This window comes from Solanum stenotomum, chromosome 8, assembly GCF_019186545.1.
Source record: "Solanum stenotomum isolate F172 chromosome 8, ASM1918654v1, whole genome shotgun sequence".
NCBI lineage: Eukaryota > Viridiplantae > Streptophyta > Magnoliopsida > Solanales > Solanaceae > Solanum > Solanum stenotomum.
The window spans coordinates 49,252,845-49,278,413 of NC_064289.1; the positions used below are offsets into that span (position 1 = coordinate 49,252,845).

Below are 25,569 nucleotides of genomic sequence, written 5' to 3' on the forward strand. Positions count from 1 at the left end.
CCACACACGATAAGAATATCAAGAAAGTGAAGTTTTCCTAAAATACTTCGTAGCCTCCCTCTCATTAGATGTGGTGCACTTCACACCCATGAAAGAGACTCTACTTAGTGCGACTTTCAGACATCCTAGGACTCTTGAACCTAATGCTCTGATACCATGTTTTCACTCCCCGATGCTACCCCTAGACGTAAACACGGGACCTAGGATCATGAGTGACCCCAAGCGAAGCCTGAAGCTGGCATATAATAAGCGTATTAAAATAATCTGAATATAATGATACTATGCGAAAGCTTAAAACCATAATTAGCTGAAAGTGGGGAATACCTAATACTAATCTGAATATATAAAAGACTATGAGTTCAATAACAACTGGAAGATCAAACTCAAAACTAAAGCTGAATCTAGTACTACGTCTGAAAAAGCCTCTAACTTACTGGAGTTGCTGGATATGTCCCCATCTAACTCTAGAAAAATTGAAACTAAAATAAATGACTAAATATAGGAAACATGCCTGTTGTCCTCGAAGTATGAGGACTCACCACTGAAGCTGCTGAAGTGGAGACCGGGAACCAATCTATGCGTGATATAAATGCGGAGTACCTAACCCTACATCATGAAAGGATGTAGCACAGAGTATGGGTCAGTACTTGGAGTGTACTGAACATGCATGATGTAGAATACATCTGAACAAACATATAAACTGAACAAAACGTAACAAAGCAATGACATAACTGAATATGAATGTAAATACTGCAATATGATGAAAAGCTAAATTGAATGCAATGACCAAGTACTAAATCATGAATAGGTCATGCTTACTGAATACCAAAGTATAACCTGAAAAACTGTTCAAATGCACTAAAGTTTGACTTTGGGAGCTACTAATAACTGACATAAAACCACGTGAGCTAAACGTGGAGTCCGATGTATACGCCCTATCAAGAGGACCCAATATATCTTGCCAGGGGTATAAAGGCATGATTGACGCGATCACTAAATTTGATGCCCAAAAGAGGGGACTTATATTCTTATGGGGGCACGTAGTTTTGGGACTATACGGGTACACTGAACCCTAGTCCAACTCAGTGTTAAATGTACTCCCACTAGAAATGTGTACAATACAACATAACTGAAATATACTAGATAGCTCAGTATTCTGACATTCTAACTAAGAATGCAATATTTAAGTACTGATAATGAAACATTCGAAATTTGAGGCATGTATATTTGTTTGTCTAACCTAGCTAGTGTAATTCATGAACTAAATAAATCTACACTACTAGGTTCCCAGTTTAATACAAGAAACTCTAAGCAACAATGTTACGAAAACATGATAATCTGACTAAGAACACTATAACAGCTAGATCGCAACAATTATCTAAAGTTCTGGAAACCCTAGGTCTACACAAGATAAAGGGAATCAAGAAATTGACTGAATTATAGGGACCTAGTGGAAGAAAGGAATCCACTAGTGAAATCCCACATACTTGGTGATGAAATTCACAGAGAAATCTTTCGATTTCGGGGATGGAACTGAAGAAATCTTGTTGCGTGTTCTTGAGAGGCTGATCAACTTTTTCCTTTATTTTGCTCTAAGTTTTGATGAATTTTTGGTGAATGATCGATTAGGGAAAGATCTGATTAAGTTAGTAGGCTTAAACTGACCAAAACTACATAGTTTAAGGGTTAAACAATGTAGTTTAGGTGTCCAACGCATAGGGAAAAAAACCAAACGACCCCTAACTTAAACTATGGCGAGGTTGACCACGTTGCCAGTGATAGACTGTCACTAGAACCATGGCCCGTCGAGTGGGTCGTGGTCTGCTGGCAGTGGCTACTGGCTTCTGGGAGGTGACCATCCATGAGCCTTACCACAGCCCGTGTGAAAGACCACAAACCGTGAAGATCTCCGTGGTTCTTCACTTGGGCTGAGGTCTGGTGGCTCAGGTTTCGCGGACCCTCCCACGGCCCTCCATCAAAACCACAACCCGTGGAGTGCTCCGTGGTCTGATGCGTGAGCTTGGGAAGTTCAGTCTCACTTTCACAAGCCTTCCCATGGCTCCTGTGGTGGACCACGGCCCGTAAAGGGCTCCGTGGTTCACCAATTTTCCGTTGTTCTATCTGAGATAAGTTTCGAGGTGTTACAAACCCTGGTTCATCCCCAGTCGAGCCGTCATTCAAGGACGAATGATTCCAAGGAGGAGATATTGTAACACCCAAATTTTTTTGAGCTAAGACTTGAACCATTCTTTATTTGTGAATAAGATTTTACCGAGAAATTAAAAAGTTTCTTAGGTGTTAAGGTCACTAGACGTAGCTTCTTGAGTTCCAAAAAGAACTAAAGAGAAATTCGTTCAAGTTATCCGTAAGTTCTTTTAAATTTTTGGTCCACTTCAAACGACCATATTTTTTAGCACATAAAGAGTTAGGTGGTCCATTAGGTATCAAATCGAAGATATTTGAGTCCTTTTTCTAACACCATTGAGTTTGCTATAATCCTAGTTCAAATGAGGGATATATGCCCGTTTGAGTACAACTACTCTAGTTAAAGCCTTCCGTCCGAATAAGAAAGAGTATTTTAATCTTTTCCTTACCCCCATTAGGCCTAAACAAATTTTTTACAAATTAGGGGTCTAAACTGATTTGGGATCAGTTTTATTCAATTCCAAACGCTTAGGGATTTCTAGAGAGAGGTTCAAGAAAAGAAAATTCAAGGTTCCAAGCAATTGTTCAAGAAACCCAAGATTTGGCCAAGAACAATTGTTCTTCAAGGTATGTAAGCTCTCATAGTGTTGGGTTCATTCACCCACACACTAATAATGTAAATTCATCCTTAGATTTTGTTTTTGGAGTTGATTGATTTGAATTCATGAGAAGTTCTTGAGGTTATGTTCATTCTTTAAAGAATAAAGTCTTGTTGAGTTTTTGAGGTGAGGTTTTTGTGAATGAGGGTGATTCTTGATGAGTTTTGAGTGAGATTTTGTTGGATTAGTGATGGGTATATGATTCTCAACGAGCTGGGAGGTAATCATTCGATTCTAGATGAGTTAGGGAATGAAATTGAGAAGAAAAAAATCGTCGAAAGTTTTTGGGTTGGGGCTGGGGAGATGCGCCAATAGTGCACCCAATAAGACCCCCAGTAAATGGAGGCCTGGAGCGATGCGCCAACAGTGCGCCCAATTAGACCTCCAATAAATGGAGGCCTGGTGCGACGCGCCAGCAGTGCACCCAATTAGACCCATAGTGAATGGAGGCCCAGTGCGATACGCCACCCTTGCACTCGGAGCGTCATGTCACTTTTTCTTTCCGTTCCGTTCCGTCTTTCGTCTTATATGCTATCCATCCAATCATGTATTCATTTCCCTATTGACATTAACTATCCTAAGCTTCATTAATCCTTGAGAGATCATTCATATCGTAATCATAACTCTTAAATCTTCATTTCCAATTAAATCATAGATTAAGTGTAAAATTTGAGAAAAACCCTTGAGTCCCTTTTTGAGAAGTTTTTTTTGCAACTAATTTTAACTTGTTTTAGGACTTGAGTACTTGAGTATGAGAATGAGAAGAGTTGTCCACATGAGTTATATGTTGTCATTGAGACCCTTGAGTCGAGTCGTTCATGTCCATAATTTCGCATGAACTCTATGAATTGAGTGTCCTTGAGAGGTGTAGTATCTTCGAGTTCTGAGTTCTTGAGTATTGAGTTCCTAATCCTTTGTGAAACTATATTTCTAACTATGGGATTACTATATGTTATACATGGAGGTCCTAGAGTTGAGTTATTCATGCCCATAATTCTGCATGAACCTTATGAGTCGAGAATTCTTAAGATGAGTAGTATAATTGAGTCTTTGTGTTCTGGAGTTATTAAGTTCTAAGTATTGACTTCTATATACGGTTATTGAGATCCTTGAATTAAGTTGTTCACGTCTATAATTTGGCATGAACCCTATTTTGTGAAGTCTTTTACTATTAGTTATAATTTGTTTTAATACTTGAGTAAATGAGTATGAGGATTAAGAGAGTTGAGTTTTACATGTCGAAATGAGTATAAGGGAGCTAAGTATTCTCGAGCATGTAACACTTTTACATTCAAAACGAGAGAAATATTGATTTCTAAATGAGTTTACGAGGAGTCTTGAGCATTACCTCTTTTTAGAGGATCTTTCGAGTAATTATATCAAATTGAGGAAGATTAATGTTTTTAAACACTTGATCATGAGTTATATATATATATAGCATAACTTAGTGGATCCAGTTAGTTGAGGATATCCTATACTCCGGCAAGGTATAGGACATTCTAGTAGTGTGGGCGAGATGATGTTTCACCACATAGCTTATAGTGATGGTTATCGGTTAGAGAATATCCCAAATAAGAGTTATTATTGTATTTTTACATACAATTGAGTTATTATCTACTATTTTAAAAGTATTCCATATATTGCATATTTTATTGTTGCTTATTTTTTGAGTTGAGTTGAGTGCGTCTGAGTTGAGTATGCTTGATTTGAGTTGAGTATCTTTGAGTTGATCATCCTTGAGTTGATTTTAGTATTCTTGAGTTGAGTCGAGTTGAGTGAGATGAGATGAGGTAAGTATGTCCCCTTTTTATCAGTTCAAACTTATGTTATGTTTCCGTATTCCCCTTACATGCTCGTACATTCAATGTACTGACGCCATTTGACCTGCATTTTTCATGATACAGATACAAGTATTCAGGGTCATCAACAGACACTCCGTTGATATCACTTGCAGTTCCAATTAGCTTTGGTGAGCCTCCTTTCTTTCGGAGGGTTCTACTTTTACTTTTCAGTGTGTTAAGATGTCGTGGGCATTGTCCCAATAATTCTTCCGTAATAGTAGAGGCTTCATAGATAGTTTAAAGGTCAAGGAGTCTCTCATTATTTCCTTTGTTGTTGGAATGTTTTGAGGTCATGAGACATTTAACTATAACTAGTTAAATTATTTTCAGACAATTATTGGAGTAGAGTTCAAATCGAGTTTTTAAAGTTATTTATGCATTTGGAGTTCCCATTTTGCTTGAGTAAGTCTTCCGCTGAGTAATGAGCCAGGCCAAGGGTTTGCTTGGGAACCAACAATGGTTCTCGAGTGCCATTTACGCCTAGGGAATAGGCTCGAGGCGTGATAGAAGGGTAGTTATAAGACTTAAAATAAGGGTCAAAACAATATAATATATGCATCAGATGTATAGGAAAAAACTCAAATACCTTTAAAAATAACTAACGGATGGTTTGTACGGTTGTGACCTACAACCCGTAAGAATTTCTACGTCCCATCCTAGTCAAACGTAGAACCAACTTCAGAAATCCAAATATTCAATTATTTTCCACAAGAACTTTCTACAGTCCGTTGAATTTTCTACGGTCCGTAGACCCCATTCGTAGAAACAAACTTTTGGTTCAAAATTTAACTAAGTCTGGAATCTTTCTTTGGAACCCATCTACGGCTCATCAACCTTCTTATGGATCGTCATTTTCATTCGTAGGTTAAACTTCAGAAACTTGAAATTCTAAAAGTTTATCTCCAAGTTTGAGACTTCCTTTCTATGGCCCGTAGGACTTTCTACGGTCTCTAGGTTGGACTCGTAGAACCTGTTTCAGTGCCCAAATCTGCATTTCTCTTTTGCTTTCGACTTTTAACTTTCGAGGTGTCATACAAACCATATATGTAACTTGATAAAACCGACAATCTAGAATCAATGGAACTATCGAAATACTAATTCGGGGTCTCCTTGACCTGAAACTTCTGGAAGTCACAAGAAACGAATATAACACCTAAAAATGCTTAATCAAGCTTTGGACCTCTGAAACTTCAAGCAAGACCTCAGTTAGGCCTAAAATCATCCTTCGAATCCAACATAACTCTCAGAATTCTTATTCGAGCATCTGAACCCTGAATGTTGACCAAAGTCAACCCAAAACCTAAAATTTCACAAAGTTCTAGCGTAAGACCTCAAATCCTAAAAAAAGACTCTGAATTTGAATGTGACAACACTCTTCGACCAATCTCCACTTTCTAGAACTGATGAAATTGATAAAAAATCTATTCTGACACTCAAAACTTCAAAAACTACATTTTAACAACTTTTGCCGTTTGAAATAAAAAACTTTGAAAATTCACAACTTTGTACTCAAAGCTCAAAATCAATTTTAAAATTCATTCAAAAATAACTCAGGGTCACTATAGAAAAGGATAAAATGCTACTTTTATAAAAATTTCCAAAAATTACCTTTCTAGTTTTTACAAAACATATTAATCTATAACTGCATCAGATATCATCCTCGTTAGGATATAATATTTAATTTCAAAATAATTAAGGACTTAAATTGACGTATATGTAAAATTAAATTGTTAAATTTAATATTTTTGTATTCAAATTTAACTTATGTTATATCGTACATGATATGAGGATAAGAAGTTAATAAGACATGGTATACCAACTAAGAAATCTATTGAGAGAAATAATTTTTTTAGTTGAATTACTTTATAGGAAAAAAAATTTAAAATAATTTTAGTGAAATCTTTTCTATATTTGGATGACTTTTAAGGAAATTATATCAAACACACACCAAAACTATTCAAAAGAAAGATTACACGAATTTGCCTTCAATTCTACCTCCCAAAAAAGCATTTAAACGAAACAAAGTTAATTTTCTTACCAACTCTGAAATAGACTAGTATATATATAAACAATTTCTTTTTACTCTCACTTTGTCTTCTCCGCCTGCTGAGTTCATTCTATCAGAAGAAGATTCTTAATCCAGCTCAGCTGCTACAAATAAGTTTGAGGTTTAGACTTATGCCTTCTTAATTTCATTGATCTATCTATATATCTTCTATTATTAAATTATCTAGGATCTTGATTCTTTTTTTTTCTATTATTATTATTATTTTCTTACTATTTTATGGATGAAAGTTCTAGTACATCTAGAAGGAAAGAGAGCAGATCGATCACTTTGGGTTTGACCAAATTAAAAAAAAAATTATTGACATGGTGAAAATAAATTTAACTTGTGATAGATCTAAAGGTAGCAACCACTTTAACAATTTCCTTGTACAAAGAAGTCTTTAAAATTGATTTTTCTCAAAATTCATAATTTTTTTTGAAATAAATTTAACTATAAGAAGTAATTTTTTTATCACTAATCCAATGAATCTTGAGAGATGCATGCTCGCAATAGATCGAAATCTATAATTTTTCTTATGACGGATCTAAGCTTTTCATATCCCCCCCACCCCCCCTCTCTATTTATCTAATCATTTATTTTTATTTCAAGGATGCAAGTTCTAATAAAGTAGATAGATCATCTTAGGTTTGACCATTAAAATATAAATAATTGTTGCTTTGAGTGGAGATTAATTTAATTTGTGATAGATCTAGAGGTTTTTTTTAAAGAGAAATTTTAAAATTGATATTTTCCAAATTTTAAAACTTTTTTAGAAAGAAGTTTTGATAAAGAATGATTTGTTTTTATCATACATCCAATATATTTAGTAAATCATTTGAGATGTATGACCAGAACAATAATTGATCTTGATCTTGTTACAGTATGTATACATTGATGGACAAGCATCTTTTACTTTGACTCTTTTTTTTGTGGGTGATCTAGCATTTTGATTAAGTTCTTAAGATGTTATTTGACACGTATATATAAATTACTAGCAAGCTAGCAATTTTCATCATTTTTTGAAATTTGTTTCTATTACTTCACAAAATATTTTTGTCTTACAAAAGATCTAACTAAGCTTTCTTGTTTTTTTACTAGAATATGGATAACCAAAGCAAAATTCATGGTGATGAAGACGCAATGCTAATGGATGTTCCCATATTTGTTATCACACCTCAAAAATCAAAAGTTGATGATTTAGAGGTAAGCCTTAAAAAGTTCCTCTAATTATAAGGTGCTTATTTTTTTCCTTATAAGCCATGTACACTATTTTTTTGATGGGTACTTGAACAACTTTTTGATGTTAATTGTGTTATGAAAGAAAAGAATACAATTGAATCGTATCATAACAATAACATCTAAATAGTTCTATAAATAAAAATAAATTAAATGTTTGACATCACCTTGCTACAAAATCAAGTAATGAGAAAATCTCAAACTTCTACCCTTGTTTAAACACATAATAGATGAAAGTGTTTTGATCCATTTATACCCACATGAACATTGAAATAACATTGAATTAACGTTGAGAATCTGACTTAAATCGTTACTACTCTTATTTTTTTTCAATAAATACATATATTAAAAAGATAAATTAATTTGTATTACCGTTGAAACTACTGTTTCTTTTAACAAGAATAGAAAGTAAAACTTTCTTATAATGTGAAGATGCTTGAAAAATGATAAATAAATTTGAACTTCCCAAGGAAATCATTGTTTCTATTGTTGAAAACCTAAGACCAATGGAAAATCACTTTTTTTTTATTTCGTTGGGGGTATTCCGAAACTCTTATTAAGGTTTTAAAATGTTATAACACACATATAAATTACAATCAAGTTAGCAATTTTGATCTTTATTTTATTTAAAGGAAAACTTTTTGATAGTCTCCTCCAATATAATTAGTTCACACAATTTTTGATTTTACGAAATAAATAACAAATTATTTTATATTTTCTACTAGAATATGGATACGCTCTTCAAAGTAGATGTTGAAGATGCAATAGTGGCGATTTCCATATCATCTGTCGCACCTCAAGATGATGGTTTAGAGGTAAGCTTTTGAAAAGTTTCTTCATTGTTTAGCTTACATATTTTAAGGTGCTTAGTTCTGTTCCTTTTAATACATGTAAAAATAATATTTTGATGCATTTGGGAATAAGTTTTTTAATGTTAGTTGTCTTAAAGAATAAAGATAAACATTTTTCTTTCTAGAGCCAAAGCATCTGAGGCACATAAAACCAACAACATTTAACTATAGTATTAGAAGTTCTCTAACAAGTCTAAGGCTTCATTTGTCGTTTTAAGAGTATAAGGCGTCTAAATATGGATGCATATGTAAATGATAAGACATGTATTAAGAATATCTGAATTGACATCTCAATGTTAAGATGGTGTATTAAGATATGAAAAATAAATAATACGTTTGTTATTGAACTCGTTAACATCCTCAGACTCAAAAACATAGAACCATCGAGGATTCATCTTAGTGACTCTCCAAAATAGATCATGCTGATCTCTCGTCATCACCGGTCCAGTCATTGTTCATGAAAATAGCCCTATCTCAAAAACCTTGTCCATCCACGAAGCCATATCAACAACATACTAGACCCATAAATAATGCCCTGTCAAAATTTCGGGTGCCACTCCAGTCCCTACCAAACCCCTCAACAAAGTCAATACTTGAATGACTACATCTGATAAAGTCAGAGCTAGCGCAACAATCTCCTAAACTAGTGCCATTGCTTTCTCTTCTACCATATTAAAGATTATTTAGAAGTGTGGGGACTTGGACTTGTCTCTAACCTGGTCAACAACTGGGGCGTTAGCCTTGGCTGGTGTTGCTGCCCTGATTATCTCCACTATCACGCATCACAATAGTAACTGCCGGCTCAAGTGCCTCAACTATAGCTTCTCCTGAACGTATCCACATCATTTGTGAGAGAAAAAGTGAATGTTATATACCAATTTGGATCACCAAGGATAAAGTAATAACACGATCAAAGAACCTAAAGATTTGATCCCAATTTTGTCACAATCTAAGACACACACTAACTCCACAGTGGGCACACCATATTTTACCAACTAAGCAATACTATAACCGACTCATTTAAAAACATTAAGACAAGACATAAAGTCTCAAGTATAATAGATTAAGAAATGTGAATGTATAAATTATTATAACTTCAGAATCCAAAAGTCATCATACATGAGTTCAATTAAAATACTTGAGAAGAGTAATAAATAAATAAATAAAACAATTTCTGAAAGAGATAAACACCAGTCCCCTAGAAGATCTGTGGCAGCCTGAAAAGGAGTAACTCATCGTCACATAAGAAGTGCAATTGCTTCGAATGTGGGGCCTCGTGAAAGATTCTAGATCATAGTCTGCGCTCAAACAAAATTGCAATAGTAGCATTAGTACAAACACCAATGTACTAGTAGGAATCATAGTCATTTAAATCCAACAAATAAGTAGACATGTAAATCCAACAAGAAGGTAGACATAATCAATAACTCATCAAGTCAAGTAGTCAACATCCACCAAGTAGATAATCTCACTTTCGATGTATTAATGTCGACACATCATCAGTTATATAAGTCACCACAACAGAAATAATAAAATCACAAACTCTAAATAATATAAGCGTTCACACACAAATATGCAATTACATCCACACTGAGTTATATCGGAAAAGTTTCTGCATCTCATTAGGCTCATCTGTGACTCACTCAATCACACATACTAAAAGACTCTAATCTTTTTCAACTATTCATGAGCCCCTATCTATTCATGTACCTTACCTGTGTGGTACTCGATCCATTACACAATCATATATCATATTGAAATGGTATTCATCACCCACAACTGCTTATTCACAAGCTCACATCGAAATCGAGTCACTTATCATCAGAATAGTGTCTATATATATATATATATATATATATCTTAGTATGTTATCTATTTTTTACAGACTTACAATACACACAAGTAACTAATCAAAGTCTAACTCAAGGTAAATCATGACCTAACATCAACTGAAGAACTTTAATTGAGCAAGCTAATTCACTTTGAGCCATTCATTTCCTCAAAGTCTAAAACAAATAAATTTAAAAGTATTTAATCATCTACTATTCAAACAATGGCCTTGAAAATTTTCAAACCCACTTCTTTCTACCCTTTCTCAAGGTCTAATTTATAACCTAAGGGTTATTTCATCATACAATAGTTTTCCATGATCACAATAGCCTAATTCATGGAGTTTCTACTCTATTAATTAACCCCTTTAAAGCACTTTATATGCTAAATTAATTCATTCTTATGGGACTGTAGGTTCTCACTACATCATGAACAAGACTTAACTCATCAACAGAAAATGAACGCAACAAGCATGAAGAATACTTGGTCATACTTTTAATCACTCTCAGAGTCTCTTCTAGAGGTCTATGTGACTTGGTCACCTCCTAACATAACACGACATAACATTACATCACAACACAAACCATATAGATTAAACAAGAGATATAAGTTTTTATACCCTCCCTATCTTTGAGGTCTTATTAGATAATTCACTATGGGGACTCCAACTAAATATTTTAAAACATTATATGCTACTTTATGGTTGTGATGACTAGCGGTGGTAATAGTGAATGTCAATTGATGATGGTGTGCTAACTAATATTGGCGTTATGGATAGTACTTATTGGTAATGATGGTTGTAGCAGTTTATGGTAGTATTACCGGGGTGGTTAATAGTTAATGATAGTGATGAATGATGACGGTGGTTGGAAATATATATAGTTGTGAGTGGTTACTTATGATGGTGATTGTCGATAATGCTCGATGATTTTATTATAATGATGATTGATGAAAATAATAATTGTAAATGATAGCTAGTGGTGTTGTAGTTGATTTAGGGATGGTAGTGGTGGTCGTTGATGATGGCCGTTGTGGGCGGTTGATGGTAGTAGTTGATAATGATGGACAATTATGATGATGATTGATAATGATGGAGTATGGAGCTAGCAATGAATGGATAGAATTAGTGAACTGTAATGTATTTAGAAACCTTTGAGTAGACATATCAATGATAAGACTTTGTTATAGATCTAATCATTTATACCTATCCAGACCCAACAAATGCCCGCATCATAACAAAATGTACTTAATGATTGAGATTCTAACCTAAAAAACATAAATATTTAATGGATGAGATTTGAATGATTAAAATTAAATCTTAATTAATGCAAACAAAAGAGACCTAAATTCTAATATTTACTAGTAGATATCACCCATACACATTTTTTCTCCGTTGTGCGATATTCATAGTTAAGTATGCATTATGTCAAAAACTGATAAGTCTTCAGAGAAAACCTTCTTTCATATGATATTTAATACTTCTACTTATCATATTTTCACACGAATAGATCGATTCATCTATAGAACAACCTATGATATGACCAAACTATCTCAAATGATCTTTTCATATTTTAACATTTCTGAAAAAATGTATACAATTTTTATTGATTAGGGAGGATAATTATATCAATAATAACTAAGTAGATTCATTTCACATATCATGATAATGGATAATATAGTAGTTTTTCAATTTGGAAATTTATCATAACCACTAGTCAGATGGATCTAAGCTTTTCATAATTTTTCCTCTTTATCTAGCCATTTCTTTCCATTTTTCCATTTTAAGGATTCAAGTTTTAGTAAATCTAGGTCATAATAGAGGAGATCAATCCTCGTAGATTTGGCCAAATTAAAAGAGAAATAATTGCTACTGTGGTGAGGATTAATTTAGTATGTGATAGATGTTGTGACAACTTTTAACAATTTCATTATAAAAAGAAGCTTTTAAAATTGATTTTACCCAAAAATATAACTTTCTTAGAAAAAGATTTGGATTTAGGATGAATTTTTTTTTGTAACACATTCAATGAATTTAGTGAAATTTAAAAGATGCAAGACCACAAACATCAATGATCTTGTTATAGAATGTATAATATAGATGGACAAATATTTTTTATTTGGGTATTGTAGAACTTTGATTAAGTTCTTAAAATATAACTTGAAATATAGTAAGTAAGCTATTTACATCTCTTTTGAAAGCCTTCTCCATCACTTCATACAAGTTTTCATTTTACAAAAGATCTAACTATTTTTTTTCATATTTTTTACTTGGATATGAATAAGCAGAACAAAGTTGGTGATGAAGATGCAACATTAAGGGAAGTTCCCATATCTTTTTTCGCACTTCAAGAATCAAAAGATGATGTTGTTGAGGTAAGCTTTTTAAAAGTTCCTCCAATTATAAGGTGTTAGTTTTTTTCCTTTTGAGATGTGTACAAAAAACTTTTGATGGATTCTTGAACAACTTGTTAATGTTAATTGTGTTATGAAAGAAAGAAAAATATTCTTCTCTAGAACTAAGACATAAGGATTACATCACAACATCAATATTTGAATATTTCATATAGATAAATATAAGTCTAAATTCTATTTTCTAATTTTGTTGTTTTTAGTTACGTCCTACAATATGCCAAAAAATGATAGGTCTTTCAAGACAACTTTTGTCCATACGGTATTATTCACTATTATAAAATTAATGGCTATAATGTATTTAGAGAGTTTTTATTTTTAGAGAGATTTTTTTAAGCATAAACATATGTAAATATTTTTTATTCATTTGGAAACAACTTTCTTAATGTTAGTTGTCTAATGGAAGAAAGAGAAAGATTTTCTTTCTAAAGCTAAAACATTTGAATCGCATAACAACAACAACATTTAACTATTTATCAATCCCAAACAAGTTAAAATTGATTATATGAATCCTCATTTCTCCATTTAAGCAAAATTTATCACGCCATAGTCATACAAATAAAAGTAGAAGTAAAAAATATGTTAAATGCATATAAGTAATAGTAATAATGATAATAGTAGTTTGAGAATTTCTCTAAGAAGGCTAAGGCCTCATATTTGTTTTAAGAGTATATTGAAGATGTCTAAATCTGAATGTATATTTGACTGATAAGATGTGCATTAGCAATCTCTTTATAGACTATTCAATATTAAGACGATGTATTAAAATATGAATACTGAATAATAAGGTTACTCATTATTGAACATAAAATATGTAAAATGGTTATTTATTTAAAGTTTAATAAGCACAAAGTTTAGGGAAAATGAAAAAAATGATACAATCTATGACCAAATTAGTAGTAATGTACTCATACTTTATGGAGGACATAGTATCCACTTGAATATTTTTTAAGCATTCGTTTGACATTTATCAATTGTGACACAAGATAAAACTTAATTATGGAAGAATATAATGATTCATGAGATTAAATTTCAAAAGATTCATTTGATTGCTTCGAGAAAAAATTGAAGTGTGAATGAAAGGATCTCCATTTTTACTTTGTTCGAAGAGTGTAAGTAAGTGAAAATGATCAAACCCCTTTGTTTGTACCTTTTGATCAACAAGTGTGTACAAACGAAATAACAAAGCTTTTATTTTTTTATTTATCCCACCCGATAATGCCAAATAAGTGCTTTAAAAAATATTCGGGGGGGGGGTCATAGGACCGCCATAAAATATGAGTGTGTTATAAAAAAATCGGTCATAGTAAATGTGTCTTATAAACCATTTAATCTAAAATTTAAGAAACTAAAATTAATTTAAAACTACAAAAATATTTTTTTAAAAAATTATATGATGGTTGATGGTTGTGATGACTAGCTACATTGGTGGTGGATGTCAATTGAGGATGGTGTATTGACTAATGATGGTGTTGTTGATATAAGCTATTGATAGTGATGGTGGTAGAAGTTGAATGTAGTAGTTTGGTGGTGGTTGATAGTTGGACAATAGTGATAATTAATGATTGTGGTGATAGATGATGGTGGCTAACAATATAATTGTGACTTATCATAGTGATTGCCGATAAAGTTCGATGATTTTTATTCCAATTATGATTGGTGCCAATAATAATTGTAAATAATAGATGATGCTGGTTATGATGCATGAAGAACATATTTATTTTTAGTGACTGATTTTTTTCAAGTATTAAAAACATATAAATATTTATTTTTCAAATCGAAATCATACATGACTTAGGAAATTACTGTTGTTTCACCTCAGTATAAAATATGTGAAATAATTAAAAAAAATCAAACATCTACCCGTGATTAAACTCACCATATACAAAAGTCTTTTGAGCCATTTATACCCATATAAAAAAGTTAGATTAATAAACATCCATGTGAGATGAAATCGTGATATAAAATTAAGTTAAGTTTTATGTGGACATGTAATTTAAATTTTTAAGTTGTATTTTTGGCTCATAAAATTAAAATCTCCATAAGTTATTAAAACTATCAAAATACCCCAAATTATTTTTTACAATCTTACCAAATAAGAAAAAGTTCATAACAAAAGTATAATACACTATCAAAATGTTTTTCTAAAAAAAAAATACAACATTTATTGATTGAACTTTAATTTAGTTCAATAAAATGGTAACATTAAGCATGAGTTGTAGTGTAGTACTCTTTAATATAATTGAACATTGTCAATATCTTTAGTAATTATATCATCATGTTCATATTTAGTAAATATTTTATTACTCCTTCGGTATTCTTGCACAATATTATGTAGATATATGATTTTTTTTTATATAAAATATAAACTTGTGCGTCAATTTTTGTAGTTGAAAATGTGACATCATGATATAAAATTTCCAAATCAAATATTTTTTGGAGAATTTGGGATTTCATCTCATAATTTGAAATCATGAGATGAAAGCACTTGTCCAAATACTGATTTTCATCTCATGATTTCAAATCACAAGATGAAATCACATGTCCAAACGCCTACAAATTAAGCACATAATTTTGATGAAAATCGAACAAACATTAAATTAACATAAAGCACTTGACTTACTATCATTACTCCTCTTAAACTATGCTATAGATAAATATATTAAAATACAAATTAGTTTGTGTAATTAACTATTGAAACTATAATTTCTTTTAACAAAAATAGAAAGTAACCTTTTTTTATGTGAAGATGCTATAAGAGTTGCAAAGAAATTAAACTTGAGTTTTTTCAAGAATATCATTGCATTTGTTATTGAAAGCATAAGATTTACGAAAAAACATCTACTCCCTCCGTCCCATTTTATGCGGCAACATTTGACCGGACACGGAGTTTAAGAAATAAATGAAGACTTTGAAATGTTTACCAAATTGGCCTTTAAAAAGTAGACTTTTTTTCTCTCTCCTCATAACTGTATTGGAGTATTATTTTAAGATTAAGTGGGACCAACAAGGATAAAAGAGGAATTGTACTTTTATAAACTTGCCATATAAGGAAATGTGACATTCTTTTTGGGACTGACCAAAAAGGAAATGTTGCCACATAAAATGGGACGGAGGGAGTATTTCTTTCTATTTTGTGATATTCTAGAACTTTATTAAGTATTAAAATATTAATTAATGTGTATATATATATATATAAATTACTATCATACTAGCAATTTCATCATTATTTCGTTAGATGATATCTTTTTTATTGTTTCCTCCAATATTACTTCACACAATTTTTAATTTTACATAATATATAACTAAGTATTTATTTTCTACCAGAAAATGGATAACCACCACAAAGTTGATCGTAGAGATGCAATAATGGCAATTCCGATATCTTCTGTTGCACCACAAGCTGGTGTGTCATTGGTAAGCTTTAAAAAAATTCTTTATTGTTTAACATACTTATTATAAGGTATTTAGTTCTTCTTCTATTAAGACAGGTATACAAATCTTTTGTTCTATTCGATAAGAACTTTTCTAGTATTAGTAATCTTACGGAAGAAAGATAATTTTTTTCTAGAGCTAGCACATCTAAGTCACATAACAATAACATTTAACTATATCTCAATTCAAAAAAAAATGAATTTGGCTATATGAATCCTCATTTCTCTATTTAAACTAAACTGATCATGCTATAGTGACATAAATAAAAAAAAAGTAAAACAATAATTTGAATACATATAAGTAATAGTAATAGTTGTAGTGTATTAGAAGTTTTCTAGCAAGTTTAAATCCTCATTTTTTTATGATTATATATAAGACGTCAAAATCTGAATGCATATCTGAATGATAGAAGTGCATGAATCTTTGAATAGACATCTCAATATTAAGAGAATGCATTAAGATCTGAATGCTAAAAAATATGTCTGCTTATTACTGTACATCTTTTAGTTTAAGAATTTCCTTAGAAATAGAAGCCTTTAAAATTAATTTTCACCCAAAATATTAATTTGGTTAGAATGAAATTCTGATTTTGGATGGAACTTTTCATCTAACATTCAATTATTTAGTGAAACTTTAGAGATGCATAGCCACAACCATCATTGATGTTGTTACAAAATGCATAAGATTGATGGACAAGTATTTTTTAGGGCATTCTAGCACTTTGTGTGTGTATATATATATATATATATATATATCTTACTAGCAAACAAGCGATTTTGGTGTTTTTTTGAGAACCTTCTTAATTACTTCACACAATTTTTCAGTTTATAAAATATCTAATTATTTTTTTCATACTAAAATATGAATAAGCTGGATCGAATGGATGGTGATGAGGATGCAACATTAACAGAAGTTCCTATATCTTTTATCGCACTGGAAAAAGCAAAGGTTGATGTTTTACAGGTACACTTTTGAAAAGTTCTTCTCTTTTTTGTTTTGAAAGGTTCTTCCAATTATAAGTTGATTGTTTTTTTCCTTTTATGACATGTACACAAATCTTTTGATGAATTCTTGAACAATTTTTTAATAATAATGGTTTTATGAAAACACGAGAAATGTTCTTCTCTAAAGCTAAATGGTATGAATTGTATTATAACAACAACATTTAAATAAGCTATATCGATAATAATAATAATAAAAAACAACAACAAATCAAGTGTAATCTCATGAAATGGGGTTCTCAATTACTTCACACAATTTTTCAGTTTATAAAATATCTAATTATTTTTTCCATACTAGAATATGGATAAGCAGGACCAAAATGATGGTGATGAGGATGCAACATTAACAGAAGTTCCTATATCTTTTATCGCACTGGAAAAAGCAAATGTTGATGTTTTGCAGGTACACTTTTGAAAAGTTCTTTTCTTTTAGTTTTGAAAGGTTCTTCCAATTATAGATTTGCTTTTTTTTCCTTTTAAAACATGTACAGAAATCTTTTGATGAATTCTTGAACAACTTTTTAATATTAATAATTTTATGAAAACAGTAGAAATGTTCTTCTCTAAAGCTAAAAGATATGAATTGTATTACAACAACAACATTTAAATATGCCATATCGATAATAATAATAAAAAACAACAATAAACCTAGTGTAATCCGATGAAATGGGGTTTGCGAAGAATAAAGTTTACACATACCTTACCATTACCTTGGAAGTAGAGTAGTTGTTTCTGATAAACCCTTAGCTCAAAGAAAAAATAGTCCAAAGCAATATATATATATATATATAATAGTAACAATAATAATACTTTTAAAGGTCATCTAACAAGCTAATTCTAGAGTTTCATTCAAAATTAATCGTACAAATACGTCGGAAACAATTATAGGCCTGACCTAACCTTCTAGACAAAAATAGAAGAAACATACTTCATTGTATTGTGCTGTCCATGCCATGATCCTTTAGAATATAAAATGTGGATGCTTCAATATTTTGTGTATTACTTGATGACAAAATGTTGATTCTCCCCACTTTGTCCAGATAATTACCTTTTGAGAATGGATATTTGATAAATTTGAATTCCATAACTAATGTTTTGATTGCAGAATGAAATGCTACCAAAAAATATGCATTACATTCATACACATACATTTGAACATAGAAAGCGAAATTGGATCATCAAGAATATTTCTCGCCCAGGTGGTTTAATAATTGATTATGTAAGTTTTCTTTTGATTAATATACATGTTTTCCTGCCAACAAAACCTGCCAACAAAAATCGATTATATTTTTTATTTGATGAAATTATGACAAAATAAATATTCTATAATTGTCGGCAAACAGGTCTACCATCATTTGGAGACAAACAAAAAGTTTCGATCTTTGATAGAGGTTTACAAATTTCTTGTATATGGGGAAGTTCCTGAAATAACGAAGAGATTAAGAGAAAATGAAGAACCATTGCAGGTTAGCTCAAAAATATTATATTAGAATTAATAGTGAGATCGACTCTTTATGCATGATCATTAAAATGATTTAATTTGCAGGTGACACCGAGACGTAAACCACATGTGCGCGGTAAAAAATTGATAAAAAAATATGTAGTTGGAACATGTATCGAATCTTGCAACGGGATTTACATTAAAAATCGGGGAGAAGCTAACTACTTATCCGAACGTGACATCCCTTCAAACATTGGTAAGCAAAGTTAAGAAAGTCACAATAAAACATATATTGTTCCTCTATATATTGTTTTTATTATTATTGTTTGTATTTTCACGTTCATTGTCCTTGCCCTAGTTAATTCTTATAATTTTTATTTTTTATGGCCAGAAAAAAAGAGAAAAAGAGAAAACGAAGATTTATATGGGCATCACCAGGTGAACTTGGGAGATGATGAAACACGTGGCAACTCAGGAGATGCTGCATTAAGTACTCCCGTACACTCTTTTCTTTACCTTTGGGATTTTGAGCTCATACCCGAGGCACACAATGAAAATCTTTCCTAGAAAATTTGTAATTGTATTAGTTTTTCAACTGAATATTGAAGAAAGTTATTTGTCTTAGATTATTTATGAAAAATATAAAATTATGACTGTATCGTAATGTGCATTATGCTTAAAGTTTTCGTTTTCCCATTTCTAAGACTAACAATTTTGTTTAGAAAAATTTATAGTACTATTTTTGTCCCAATATTATTGTTTATATTAATAATCGTAAATATAATAAAATTGTTTTACATGTTGATTGGACTTTTCCCCCTTTATTGAAAGACAAAATTGTCATTTTGTTATAAATATAGTGAATGTTTATCTTTTAGAGAAAATTAGGAATCCTAACTTTTGGACCAAGTCAATTTTTTACTATAAATAAAAGGGGGATTTTCTTCTTATTTTATAGTTTTACAATACACTATCAGCATGAGACTACCATCTAAATATTGAAGACTAAGATATGATATTTCTCAAGAAAGTTATCCAATTATGAAGGCATTTGTTTGATTGATTTTGCTACAACACATATTATATTCAAAAACGAAAAGTATTTTTCTCATTTAAGTATGGGAAAGATAAATGTTACCATAATTTTTGGTAGTACTAATTTGATAGAGGGCTTCCGAAGAGTCATTATAATTTTGCCTAAGAGAGATAAACTCATCATAGATAATGCTATATTTTCTCCTATGTTTCGGAGAAACTTGTTGAGTTTAAGATATTTGTGAACATTATTATCATATCAAGACAATGGATGAAATTAATCATGAATATCTTGGTATCACCAAGAATGTCTCTGGACAAACATGTGTTATATATAAGTTTCATGCTTTAACTTTTAGCTTGTATTCTACAAAGATTAGTGCAATTGAGACACATTCTATAGTAAACCAGAAATTTACTAATCTCAATACTGTCATACGTTGACATGATTGTATGTGACATCCTGGATTTATAACGATAATATGAATTATAACAAGTTAATAGGACATTCATTAAAGAACTTGAAGATTCTTTTTAATTGTGAGTTTTCTTGTACAATTTGTTATCAAGACAAGTTAATTGTGAGAAATCACCAATAAAAATTGTGATAGAGTCCCCTACGTTCTTGGAACATATATATGAGGATATTTGTGGACCTATTCATCCACCTAGTGGGTCGTTTAAATTCTTTATGATCCTAATAGATGCTTCTTTGAGACGGTCTCATGTCTTAATATTGTCATCTCACAATTTGGAGTTTGCAAAATTGTTTGGACGGTAATACCCCCAAAATTTCTAAGCTAAGGTCCTAACCATTCTTTATTTACATGCAAGATTGTATCAAGTAATTTTTAAATTTCTCATCGGTATAAAGGTCAATTATGTACTGTGGGAATGGATTAGGATATGAATTAAGGTCACAAGAACCCCCTAGCACAAAGTTGAGTTCAAAGCTTCCTTACCAATTAAATTTTGACATAATATTGTATTTAGGTCAACTTCAAATGATCATATATCTCCATACATAATTAATTAGGTAGCAGATGAACTATAAAATTGAAGGTCTTTGAGACCTCTTTCTATTGGTACCAACTTCTCCTCATTTAGAGTTCAGAGTAAATAGTTATGACTATTTTACCAAAGACTACCATATTAAATATTCCTCATACAAATTGCTTTAGTGGACCGTGAAAATTTCGACCACCCAAACTGTTTGTAATACCTTGAACTTTGGTCAATTTTTAAGTTATGGATCAACTTCAACGACCATAAGTTTCGGTACACGATGAATTAGGTGACCCATAAGGAATCAATTCGGAGGTCTCTGTGTCCTGTTTCCAACGCCGCTGAGTTTGCTAAATTCCGAGTTCGGCTGAAGGAGTTATGCACGTTTGAGTGCAGCCTCTCTAGTTAAGGCATTTTCATCCATTTTAAGAAGGGGTATTTTGGTCTTTTCCTTACCCCACTAGCCTAGCACATTTTAAAAAAAAATTTCTTCTCCCAAATAGGGGTCTAAACTGATTGAGATCCGTTCTCATTCATTCCAAAAGTGCGTAGGGTTTTTAGTGAGAAGTTCAACATGAGAAAACAAAAAGAGGATTCAAGCATTCTTTCAAGAACATGAAAATTCCGCCAAGAACTTGGTTTTTTCGAGGTATGTAACCTCTCATAGTGTTGAATTATTCACCCTCACGCCAATCATGTATTTTTATTCATAATTCTTCCTTGAAGTTTGTTGATTTGAAATTTTTGAGAAATTCTTGAGGTTTTAGCTTCATTCTTTAAGAATGGAGTCTTGTTGAGTTCTTGAGGTGAGGGTCTTGCAAATGAGTGCTGTTATTGATGGATTAAAGTGAGTTTTCGATTAATTTGTTGGGTTTATGAATCCAAAACGGTATGGGAGGAAATCATTCGATTCTAGATGAGTTAGGTCTTGAATTTAGCAAAAACAATTCGTCAAAGTTCTGGGTTTGGGGTGGGGAATGGCACCCCCAAGGCGCCAAGAGGGCTGGCACCCTGTGCCTGCAGTGTGCCGAACTAACCCCGAGTACTTGGAAGTCTAGTGCGGCGCGCTGATTTTTGATCAACGCTATCAAAGATACTTCATCCAATACTATGCATCATCGATTGTTCAATAGTAATATAACCAAACTAAGTGAGTTGGGGTCGAGTCCCATGGGAGTGGTTCGTACTCAAGAATCAATAGAAAAATATAATTTTTTTTTTCAATTCAATCATAGCTAAAATATTACGAAGAAAAACATAATTCAAGTTTGGGGTGACACAAGTGTCAAATATCAAAACGGGGTTTTTGTATTCAACTATCAATTAAACAACAAATAACACAAAAATACGAATATAGAGACGGGATTCTTGTGATGTGATAGGATTATGGGCCAAGGTAAACAACCGGGTAATTGCAATTAATAGTAAACAATTCCAAATCAGTGAATAAGCTAGACTTTAGTGGGGATAAACTTTTTCTCGAACAATTTACCCCGAATCAAATTGGTTGCTCTCGAACATCAAATTGGAAATCTTCAAATCTTCTAAGCTAAGGAAAATGTCTCCAAAAACTCACTTCTAAGCTAAGGAAAATGTCTCCAAAAACTCACTTCTAAGCTCTAGGCTTGAAAACTGAATAATAACACCGATCAAAACTGAATTCTTCTTTTAAATTAAGAATTTAAACAAGTATTTATAGTTGTCAAAAAGTTGTGGTGCAAAGGTCCAGTTGGCGTAGTTAGTCGGGATCGACGATCCAATCGGCGATCCGCCCTTTGGTCATTTTCATTGTCGTTTTGCTTTTACTTTCAGCATCTTCAAGTTCTATATCTTTGGGCGATGAAGCATTGCTTCACGGAACTGTTCGGCTACTCGCCTACTGCTCCTTTTTATTACCGGCTTGATATTCTCCTTCAGGGCTTGGCACATTGGAACATTAGGCGAGGCCAAGGTCCTTTGGCGATTCGCCAAATGGTTTAGGAGATCCTCATGCCTTTTTTTCTTCGTTCTTTCAGCTTCCTTGTTCCTTTTTTTTTATTAGTGTCCATGCTTTGTTCCTCAATCCAAATACCTGAAATTTAAGGATTTACATCAGTTATTAGTACAAAATATGCATTTGAGGACACTCAATTTATTAAAATGAAGCCCTAAATGAGTCCAAATCGTGGATTCATCAACACCCTCAACTTAAACTTTTGCTTGTCCTCAAGTAAAAACTCAAGTTCAGCAGTTCAAAAAGAATGTCTTAAACAGTGCTTCACAAGATTCAATCATGAATGCACACAAAAAGACTCAAATTACTCATACAAGGGTCTACTGTGCACTCAAAGACTCAAGTTGTGACTCACCAGTATAAAAGAATCTCAAGCTCACAATACTTGCTTCAAATGCAAGTTCAAGCTCAACAAAGGTACTCAAATGCCCTCACACAAAGAATGATTCCATATTCACACATAGTGGTTCAACAATTTAAAGTTCCAAAATCAAATGCAACGCTCACACTCACAAAGATGAACACAATGCATGATTTCACCCATAAGTTTGCCCATATTTTCCAATCAACACTTGCTTCAGCTCACTCAAGATCAAAAAGGTCTTTTCAAGGCTTGTAATGGGGCTGAGTGCAAATGTATGGTCATTTAGTTTCAATGGCTATAGTCCTCATGAAATGTGGTGTGAACAACATTTCCTTTTCTTTTCTTCATCATTTTTAATCGTTCTCACAAGTCATCCAATTATTCACTTTCCATGGATTGTTGGGAACCCCATTTCTTTTTGCTTTTTCACACTTTATTCCACAACTTTTTCTTTTTCATTTCCTTTTCATTCTTTTCTTCTTATTCTTTTTTTTTGTATGGAGGGTTCCATTTTTCTCAAAACATGGGCACAACAAACTTCTTGCATTTTCTTGATTCACCTTTTCTTTTTACCAAACCCCCGAACTTAGGCTTTTGGCCTAAGTTGGCTATTCAAACATACCACAAATCATGAGGATTATGGGTAATGGATCAAGAAAGGTTATGGTTTCATCAAGTTTTTTCCAAGAAAAGGTTAAGGCTCAAAGGGTGTTCAAAAGAGGTTCACACAGTCACAAGGTAGGCCATAAAAAGAGGTATAATGTCAAATTATTTCACACTCTTTAAATTTGCCTAAGATCATCTCAAGAGTTCATATCATTTAGTTAACTGGACCAATGGGGCAAATTCTAGGTGTCATCACACATAGTTCACAGTAAGCTCATCACACAAGGCATTGACACCAAAGTCAAATAAGACTCCACACTTTCGCTAGTGTGCAATGTTCCTCACAAGAGACTCAATTCGATACTTGTCTAGTCACAACGAAATGCAAAGTATTCACATATTGACTATGCAACTACATTTGGCTTCATCATAGCCACACATTCTTTTTTGTTCGATTATAAGCACTATTCAAGTCATCGATATTGATCAAAACTGATATTCAAATTTGCAAAAGAACAACCACATTTAATCACAAAGAAGAGGTGGCAAATTTTTTGGAAGGGTAAAAAATCATTTACAATTAAAAACAAGGAGCCACAATTTCAACCATCCACAAAAGCAGTGTAAAAAATATAATTATGGCTCAAAAACCCAAATATATAAACAAAACATCAATATTCACAAAAAGTCACACAAAAGGTGGGTCTCACCCTACCACAAATAAAGTCATTTGTCCTCAAATGCATACAAAACAAATTATCCACAAGTCAAAAATAAAGAAAGACAAAGAGGGAGGTAAAAAGAGGATCCTATCCACACAGTCGCTCCATCTGTCTGGGCATCACTGCCCAGTTCATCAATCTGGACTTGGGCATCAGTGCCCTGAGTCACCTCAGAAGGAAGAGTAGTTGCACTAGGAGCAGCCAATAGAGTATTTGCTAAGGAAGCCTGCACAACAACATCTACCATGGCCTTTTCAGTCTCAGTTAGGCCCTCATATGAAGCTTCTTAAGCCACCTCAAGCAACTCCTCATTAGTCTCTACCTCAAATTTGGGATCAGCTGTCTGCTCAACTCTACCCTCATCTCCGGTGGTAGCCAGAGGCATATCTGGCTCATATGGGATATCCACTATCTCGAAGATCATTGACATGTTGGTGGACTTTCACAGATCCACATCATTTCGTAACACAACTATCGTGGCCTTTAAGGCTGTCAGCTCCTCGGTGGCCCATTGGCTACGCTCGCACACCTATATCCTTGCCACAAGGGCATCAATGGCAACACTCAATGGTGTCACAACATCAGCCAGGGCAGTCTGAATCATGCCCGAAATGGAGGCTTTGAGTCTGGCAGCGCGACGATTAGCAGAATGGGCAAGTTGCCCCATCCTGAGTAATGAAGCCTGAGTGATCGGAGTCCGGGAGACGGCAGCAACAACAGGTCTAGGAGGCAGTGCAGCAGTAGAAGAACCTAGAGTGTCAGAAGGAGTAGTAGTACCTGAAGGCCCAGGGGCCGGAGTAGGCAAAGATGCCTCTGCAGGTGGTGTGCCCACAACTGGGGAATAGTCCACCGGTGGTGCCTTCTTCATCTCTGCTTGATCCTTTAAGTATTCAGCCTCGATCCTCCAGATATCAGTTGAGGATGTGGGAATCACTTCCACATCCTTCTT

The 25,569-nt window shown here is 32.8% G+C and overlaps 1 protein-coding gene across 1 annotated transcript; it reads left to right on the plus strand.

Moving 5' to 3' along the window:
- Positions 1-7,793: 7,793 nt before the first annotated feature.
- LOC125875135 (uncharacterized) lies at positions 7,794-19,462 on the plus strand. The gene is made up of 10 exons (XM_049556227.1): positions 7,794-7,895; positions 8,654-8,743; positions 12,896-12,982; positions 16,346-16,434; positions 17,311-17,416; positions 17,753-17,857; positions 18,560-18,673; positions 18,798-18,920; positions 19,001-19,151; positions 19,287-19,462. Exons 1-10 carry the CDS (start codon positions 7,794-7,796, stop codon positions 19,460-19,462), a joined length of 1,143 nt encoding a protein of 380 aa, XP_049412184.1.
- The last annotated feature ends 6,107 nt before the right edge of the window (positions 19,463-25,569 follow it).

Bases quoted from the DNA above. Each gene is read 5' to 3' on its own strand.
- LOC125875135 (XM_049556227.1), top strand. From the start codon at position 7,794: ATGGATAACCAAAGCAAAATTCATGGTGATGAAGACGCAATGCTAATG. The intron at 7,896-8,653 runs GTAAGCCTTAAA...ATTTTCTACTAG, and splicing joins CAAAAGTTGATGATTTAGAG to AATATGGATACGCTCTTCAA. The intron at 18,674-18,797 runs GTAAGTTTTCTT...GTCGGCAAACAG, and splicing joins GTGGTTTAATAATTGATTAT to GTCTACCATCATTTGGAGAC.